At 37.2% G+C, this 8,753-nt stretch overlaps 1 protein-coding gene across 1 annotated transcript; it reads left to right on the plus strand.

Moving 5' to 3' along the window:
- The first annotated feature begins 1,809 nt into the window (after nt 1-1,809).
- FABP9 (fatty acid binding protein 9) lies at nt 1,810-5,410 on the plus strand. Its single transcript, XM_055432545.2, has 4 exons — nt 1,810-1,946; nt 3,787-3,959; nt 4,963-5,064; nt 5,228-5,410. The coding sequence occupies exons 1-4, from the start codon at nt 1,874-1,876 to the stop codon at nt 5,276-5,278; spliced, it is 399 nt and encodes a 132-aa protein (XP_055288520.1). The 5' UTR covers nt 1,810-1,873; the 3' UTR covers nt 5,279-5,410.
- The last annotated feature ends 3,343 nt before the right edge of the window (nt 5,411-8,753 follow it).

An 8,753-nucleotide genomic window follows, 5' to 3' on the forward strand; every position in this document is an offset into this window, starting at 1 on the left:
GTCCATGGGATTCTCCAGGTCAGATTACTGGAGTGGGTTGTCATGCCTTTCTTCAGGGTAACTTCCTGACCCAGGGATCGAACCTGTGTCTCTTGCATCTCCTGAATTGGCAGGCAGGTTCTTTACCACTAACGTCACCTGTGAAGCCCCTAAATATCATACAAGAGGGCAAAAGTTGCCAAGGAGGGGACCGTCCCTCTGGTTCTTTCTTAAGGGTGAGAGATTTTATAAAAGGCAGAAGTTTGACCTTCCCTTTTGCCTCATGGGCCACAGGATTGATTTCTGAATCAATCAATGGTAGAATACTTGGAACAAAACTGGTTAGACTAAGGGGAGACCTTGATTATTGCTACCCCGCCAGCACACATACACAGACTTGTATGCCTGCCACGTTTCAGGCTGAATACATGCAAATCCAGAACCAGTAAAGCAAGATCAAGTTACTTGCTCTTTACTTGGGCATCACCTCTGAGTGTGCTTTCAACTGCTAAGGCACTTACATTAAGTCCAGGTATTAGTTCCCTAAAACTGACTCTAAGGTTTTTTCTTTCCTTGTTTTACCCCCCATATATTTTAACTATTTCCCCTATACTGTATTATAAATAACTTTTTTATATGTTTCCATCAAAATAAATTATTTATACCACTTAAGATTTAACTTTGTGGTGCCAAAGCATCTGCTTTTTTTTTTTTAATTTCCCCACAAATAGATGGTCTGAATGAAGATTTCTTTGACTTGAAGGAATATTTTGACCCAGGCAGATGATAGTATAAATATTATTCTTCACTCTAATTTTCCAGCCTTCTTTAAAACAACTGGGGTTCAAAGCTGTCGTGTAAATCTACAAACTCAGAATCCAGTCCTTCCTGGTAAAGGCCTTACCTGCAAAGTTCACTTCCATTACTTGGGTTACAGAAGATGATTTTAGAAGTAATGGCACAGATATTTAAATTACTTCCTGCCTTCATCTTTCTTTTAGAATGAAGATATCAAAATACCATATTTCTACCTAAAACTTCCATTCACAACTTCAATATCAATATTTCTTGATATTAATTATCAAGATTAAAATTTTAATTAATCTTATTTTCACATCAAGATATTTTGATATTTATTATCAAGATTAGTATTTTAATTACTCTTCTTTTAATATCAAGATTTCTTTGTTATCCTAAAAGATGAATTTTAACTTTAGCTTCCCCTCATTTTTAGAACTTAAATTATAAAACACCATCAATGATAATTGCTAGTTTTCTTCCCACTCTGTAATTACTCTTAATTAACAGCAATGATACCTTACGCCTCACTCCAATCAACTGTAGACATTTCGGTTACATTAAGTAGTATCAATTCATCAGCCCTGCAAGGAAGGGAGGGGTGCATATTCTTATAATGAAGAGAGTACTGTGGTACTGTGACTTGTCCAAATAAAAAGCAGCTGAGGTAGAGCAAGCAAGGATGTCTCTGAATCAGGTAGGAAAACATCTCAGTCAGGTGTTCATTAGATATTTGTTGGGTTATTCCATCAAAGTTGACTCAGCATTCATATTTCAAAATGCTGATCTCTATTGAAAATTGTCTCCATTCCAAAATATTTATCAGGTGACTCTGAGGTTACCAATCTGTTTATTAGAAGCTGTAATCACTGAATTAAATTCAACTTAACATGTTAATTTCCTGTGTCTTTATTTGAAAGTAAATAAAATGAGTCAACACTGGTGCCTAGAATCTTTGGTCTTGCTGCTCCCCATTGGCCATTTCAGAAGAGTCACATGATGAAGATGTCTTTTAAATTAAGATTCTGGTAGCAGTGTGTTGCTTAAGTTTCTTTGGCTTGTGTTGTGAGCACCTCTTCTCTGCAAGCTTTCCATCATGATTGAGCCCTTCTTGGGAACCTGGAAACTGGTCTCCAGTGAAAACTTTGATGAATATATGAAAGAGCTGGGTGAGAAATAGCTTTACAAGATTTGGAAACTGGCAATGCTTTTTGTAATGTGGTTGGGTTTGCACTTTACAATGAATTTTCCTACAATTCTCCTGTTCATTTGGGATCTTAGGGCATATTCATGGGGTTAACAAGGTTTACGTATCTACATTTACTCTTTTATTACTAGTAATAATTATCTCTTTCTGCAATGCTAGGCTCACAGATACTTCCTTCTAATTATTATCTATATTTTTAGGCCATATATCCTTTTCAAAATACTTCATCCTACCCTCATGATAGAGTTTATTTTTTCTTGGTAATTTCATTAAATAGCTTTTCCCAGCTCCACATTATGGATAGCAATACCTATCTATAATAAATTTATTAACTAAATTTGTTTCAAGGTTTACTTTAAGTTATAACTTCAAAAAAGCAATAGCAACAAGCAAAACTTCTCGTGGGTTAATTTTTAGAGTTCTGATACATATGGGAGGTTTGTAAAACATTATTTTGAATAGTTTCAAATGTTTTATTGAAATAAAACACATAGAAATAGAACATTTTTACTCATGGAATTTCCCACCATTGGACATCTCTCAGAATTATAAGTTCTGCATACTTTAGCTCTTATTCAAGTTGAAATGAATATCATTTACAATGGCTCAGATAACTATAATAACTAAACTATTCTTTACTAATGCTGCTGCTAGTAATTTTTTTAACATTTAATTAAGTAATTTTGACTTCCCTAGTGGCTCAGATGATAAAGCATCTGCCTACAATGTGGGAGACCTGGGTTCAATCCCTGGGTCAGGAAGATCCTCTGGAGAAGGAAATGGCAATCCACTCCAGTATTCTTGCCTGGAAAATCCCATGGACGGAGGAACCTGGTAGGCTATAGTTCATGGGGTCCCAAAGAGTCGTACATGACTGAGCGACTTCACTAAGTAATTTTAAACATTTAAGAGAAACCTCCCTTTTAATAAAAAACTATATATCAAGTTTTTATGCTTTTATGTAGTCAGAGGTTTCCCATCTGCCCATAATATGAATGTGAAATCAAGTTCTATATCAGTATTAAGAGATGGGAGTCAGCCCTTCTGCTCAACTATTCCAGGAGTCAAGTTCAACAACGGACGATTCCCAACATGAATAGCAGGGCCAGGCTCTCAGCCAAATTGTCTAATTTGCCTACTTCCTCTTTATTCAGCCAGATCTGAATTGTACCTACAAATAAGAGAAGCCTGTACTTTATAAGTCATATTCTTTTAGAGTAGGTTAGATACTTTAAAAGTTTTGGGTTTTTTTTTTTTTTTAAGAAAAAAAAAAGCATGCTAAAGTTCATGGACAATTAGAAAACCTGTGCTTAAATTTCAGTTCTGCTAATTACCAAGCACATCATCTAGAATAAGCCTCCCTACCTCTCTGGAAGTCAGTATACTCATCTCTAAAATGAGGGTAATAATACCCCCTGCTGTTGAAATACTGTTGTTGAAACACTTCATGAGGTAAAGCCCAAGCATATGATTGAAGGGCACTATACAAATATAGATTTTTAGATGAAGTATAAGAGTCTCAGTGATTTTAGATGAAGCACAATAGTCTCAGAAAGTGAACTTAGCTTTCAAAATGTCAAGTATAATTACTAGACATGTTTCTCAATGGGAGGTTTTGTTCAACCAGCTGATACAGGGAGCACTAAAGAAAATATGGCATACTATCCAAAATGTCATTGGGGAGAGGATGCGTTCTTTTTGAATTGCTTTCCAAAATGACTGCTAGAACTTCTTCCTAAGCTTCTTAAGAAGGCGTGTTGTTTCCTCTACTCATTGAGTTTTCTTCTCACTCATTCCTAAAGGAGTGAGTGTTGCAGTCCAGAACCTTGCAGGATCAGCAAAGCCAAGAATCATTATTAGTGCTGACGGGGATAAGGTTAGCATCAAAACTGAAAGTTCTTTCAAGAACTCTGAGATCTCCTTCAAGTTGGGGGAAGAATTTGATGAAACCACCATAGATAACCGGAAAGTGAAGGTAAGAACTAAATCTTCCTGCTTCATAATCAGGAAAAATCTAAAGGCCGTTAGGCATAGTTTGTTCTAATTCACCCAGTCAGTTTGAGTTTATTTTGCTAATTAATAGTGCACATCTCTAAAGTCAATTCTTTTGCAAGTGATTTAGGGCCCAAAAACTCAATGAGTTTTCTCTGCTTCTCTGATCTCTCTTTGTCATTTTTTGTTTGTTTTCAATTTTATTTATTTATTTATTGCCTGTGCTGGTTTTTTGTTGCTACATGGGCTTTTATCTGGTTGTAGTGAGTGGGGGCTACTCACTAGCTGTGGTACAGTGTTACAGTGGCTTCTCTTACTGTGGAGCACAGGGTCTAGGGCTCTAGGGCTCGGGCTTCAGTAGTGGTGTCTCCCTGGGTCTGGTTGTCGTGCATGGGTTTAGCTGCTCAGCGCCAGGTGGGATCTTCCCAGATCAAGGGATGAACCCTTATCGCCTGCATTGGCAGGTGGATTCTTTACCACAGAACCAGCAGGGAAGCCCTTTCTTTGTCATTTTATAAAACAGAATATGGAGCAATCATTCACAAATAGTTTAGGTATTGCTTACCTGAGGGAAAAGAGCATCACTTGAATAATCTCTTGAGACTTCCCTAGTTTGATGGTATTAAATTAGGACAAGAACTGATGTAAGAATTTTGGAGAAAAGAATTTCAAAATGGAAATTAAAAAATAGATATCTAGTCTTGTGTTATTGGGGCTTCCCTGGTGGCTTAGATGGCAAAGCGTCTGCCCACAATGCAGGAGACCTGGGTTTGATCCCAGGTTGGAAAGATCCCCTGGAGAAGGCGATGGCAACCCACTCCAGTACTCTTGCCTGGAAAATCCCATGGACAGAGGAGCCTGGTGGGCTACAGTCCATGGGGTCGCAGAGAGTCGGACATGACTAAGCAACTTCATTTTCACTCTCACTTGTGTCATTAGGATGTCATGAATTGCTATTTCTGACTGATTCCTTTCTACATTTATAGAGCATCATAACACTAGATGGTGGAGCAATGATTCATGTTCAAAAATGGCTTGGTAAAGAGACAACGATCAAAAGAAAAATTGTAGATGGAAAAATGGTAGTGGTGAGTTTTCTCTAAATTTAAAAAATTTTGATGTTACTATTTGACGCATACCTTTCAAATCATTCAGCTGTCTTATGGCCCGAGTAGGCAGTCTGGGGAAAGAGGGACAGAGCAAATTTAACCTGTCATATACCAACTCTAATAGATCCCTCTTTGCTTTTAGGAATACATCATGAATAATGTTGTCAGCACTGGTATCTATGAAAAGGTATGAAGAAATTGTACGCATCAGTGAAAACTTGTTCACTAACAGGAAACTGGGACTTGAAGAAGATGTGCTTCAGGGCCAGTGATTTTAAAAAAATTTCTCAACATAAAATTGCTCAATAAAACCAAACTAAGTCCAGTTATGGAGCTATGTAATCTTGAGAGTTAGGGACAATCTAAATGGGTGGCACAATAAACTACCTGTCTCTGGTGTGATTGTAAGATCACCAAAGTGCCCTTTATTCTTTGCACACTTGACTTCCACAATCCTTGATTTTCCTCCAATAGACTCATTCCATTTAGGTTAAAGCTTTCTGTCCAAGGGTGCTCTGTTGAAATTCATGTGACTTCAAAGCAGGATATATTATAATCATTGGAATCTGCCTGCAAAGCAAGAGACCCGGGTTCGATCCCTGGGTTGGGAAGATCTGGAGAAGGGCATGGCAGCCCACTCCAGTATTATTTCCTGGAGAATCACAGAGACAGAGGAGCCTGGGGGCCACAGTCTATGAGGTTGCAGAGTCAGCCATGTCCGAGCAACTAACATCCCCCTTGCATAACACAGGTGTAGAAAACCAACGTTGCTTTCTATTTTTGCAGAAGGTTGGCCCTACTTAAAATCTTGTAGATAGGTTAGATAGATGATAGATAGATAATGAATAATAGATAGATAGATGAGAGAGGGAGAAGGGAAGAGAGACAGACACAGAGACGAAAAGGCTACAAAATATAGCCTGAACATTCTACACTGTGCTTGAATTATTACTGAACATTTAAAACAATCATTATCCTACTTTTCCATAAATGCGTTTAACATAATCAGGCTAGTGCATCTGTCACCATCACTTACAACTTAGTCTTTGCAGAATGATATTTTATTAAATGCCAGTCCTGGACTTTTAAACACCTAGTGGGAATATAATTGTTAGAGCTTCATAAAGTCCCTTAATAGTTTCACTGATTACTGTTGCTAGGAAGTACTCTCAGGGCTTAGCGCGAAACAGAGTAATTACAGGTAAAATTTTAAAACTGAGTGTGTTTGTGGCAGTGGGAAGAGGAAAAGGAAAAAGAGGAAGAATCCTGTATATCTCTTGCTGCAAATTAAACTTAAACCAGACACTAGTTAGTCAAAAATAACCCATGAGGGTAGTGTTTAATTTGTGCTAGTTTGTCATCTAAACTGAATGAGAAGTGAAGAGTGGAAGGGGGCACTATCAGTAATTACACCTGGGCAAAAAGCGTAAACTGGGACTGTCCTAGGCAAACTAGGAAGTATGGTTACCTTAGTAAGGATGAAATTAAACAGTAATGAAAAGGACTTAGCATGGGGTTGGGACAGTAACTGAATTCTTGTCCAAGGAAAGGAAGTAGGGCTGTCATATAAAACTGAAGACCTCAGCATAAAACTGTGCACTTGAAGTAACCACACTACTGCCAGACGTGGGCAATGACAGTCATTCCCCCGTGCTTGTCTCTGCCCTTCCTAAAGGACTCAAGTATGTACAAAATGTACCTGTACTCATTCTGCAGAAGTCAAAGAGGTTTTCAAGCCCCAAGGTAGCATCCTGTGCACAAAGGGGAGCAGAGGTTGATGCTGCCTTCATCAGAGTATGGACGGGAACGCAGATGACAGCACTTCAGCAACAACTCAGATCACTGGTTGAAGTGTTTTTCACAAGGATTAGGGTATTCTGAAAAGCACTAAGCACTTACTCATTTAAATCTTTGGCTTTACAGAGGCAAAATTTTAAAAAGAATAGCTTAGTTTTGAATTTTCAAGACTTCTCTTCTCATCATGTCACAGATCAAGTTATAGACAGCCTAAATGAGATAAAAACTCTGGTGTGGAGTCTTTAGTAGGTAGAATCAGGCATGCTGCTCCTGAGAAAGTCACTCATTTTGCAAGTTCTTACTCAGTGACCAACATCTGTTCAATGCTCTATTGTTTAGCATATCAGTCATGTCCGACTCCTTTGCAACCCCTTGGACTGTAGTTCACCAGGCTCCTTCTGTCCATGTGATTTCCCAGGCAAGACCACTGGAGTGGGTTGCCATTTTCTTCTCCATTAATACTGTATTAGGTGATGGCAAATAGAAATGAGTTAAGGATAGAGTTCAATACTGCCTTTTATTTTTACAATTAGCAGAGGCATCTTGAAACCCTATTGATTTTGTTTTTATTCTCAGTCAAGTTGTGTTAATATTTCTATAAGAAAAAATTCATTAAAGTTTATACTTAGAATTATCAGTCTTTACTAACGACTTTCACATTATCAGTCTCTTGGTATATCTGACTTACCTTTAAAAACTGTTACCATTTATCTATAAACAAATAACAACTTGTCAAGTTGCACTGGATTTATAGAAAAAAGATAATAATGACAATTATTGTTGAGCAATAAAAAACTATTATTCACTTTCCAAAAGGGTTTGAAGTAGAGGAAGTGACAGATTTTATAAACTATAAAATAAAATATGTATTTTTGAATATTTTTAGACTGAAAAACAGGGATAAACTATTACATTTTAAATTCACACTAAAGTTTACAGAAAAGAATTAATTATCCAAATATCAAGCATACTAAAAACATGATTAATACTATTATCATTGAATAACTCACCAGATTTCTTTTTTTGCTACCCAATACTATTTAGAAAACCACTGACAAAGATAATTTATTTTGAACATTTTTAGTGTATTTAATTTTCATACATTTGCACAAAAGTGTAATAATCATAAAAGAACATTCTTTGAAAGTTATTAAAAAACAGCTGACTATTTCAAAGGTAGTAACAGAAAATAGACAGAAATTTAGGATGAAGAAATCAGGACATAACTTAATCCTCAATTTATTTCCATTTTAAGCATTTACAGAAAACTATAATCTGTCCACTTTGAAGGTTGGTATCTAGACCTTGAGTAATTTTTTGAGAGGGTCAGAGTTGGGAGGAACCTTCTAACAACGAGCCTCATGATAGAACAGGAAGTGACTGCTACCCTCCGAAACACATTGCAGGAAATGAAATTTGAGAGCCAGACAGAGCAGGACTTGAATCCTGCTTCTGCCATTGACACTTCTGTGAGCTTGAATGAGCTGTTCACCCACTTTGGTTTTCTCCTTTGCAAAATGGAGACTGCCTACTTCACAAGTTTGTGATGAGGCTAAATGAGACATTCTTCAATGGGCCAGCACAGGGAATCCCTCGTGTCTTCTCATTTTTCCCACATCCCCTTCCCAGATAATAAAGCAATTAGAATGCAAAGAATAGGAACCACAGAATCAAAGGCATGTGGGCAGACAAAGTTGGATTGGAAGAGTGTTACAGCAGAGGTAGGCAGGGTCTAGCAGCAACTAATCAGTTAGAAATGGGATTTGGGAGAAATCAATTCTGGTTTACTTTGTAAAATAGAGTTCATATGTCAATACATAAGTTACAAAACAATTTCACAAAGGTTTTCTTTTTTTGGTTCTCAGAACAAT

Source organism: Moschus berezovskii, chromosome 16, assembly GCF_049115385.1.
Source record: "Moschus berezovskii isolate FMDL1 chromosome 16, NW_MosBer_1.0, whole genome shotgun sequence".
Taxonomy (NCBI): Eukaryota; Metazoa; Chordata; class Mammalia; order Artiodactyla; family Moschidae; genus Moschus; species Moschus berezovskii.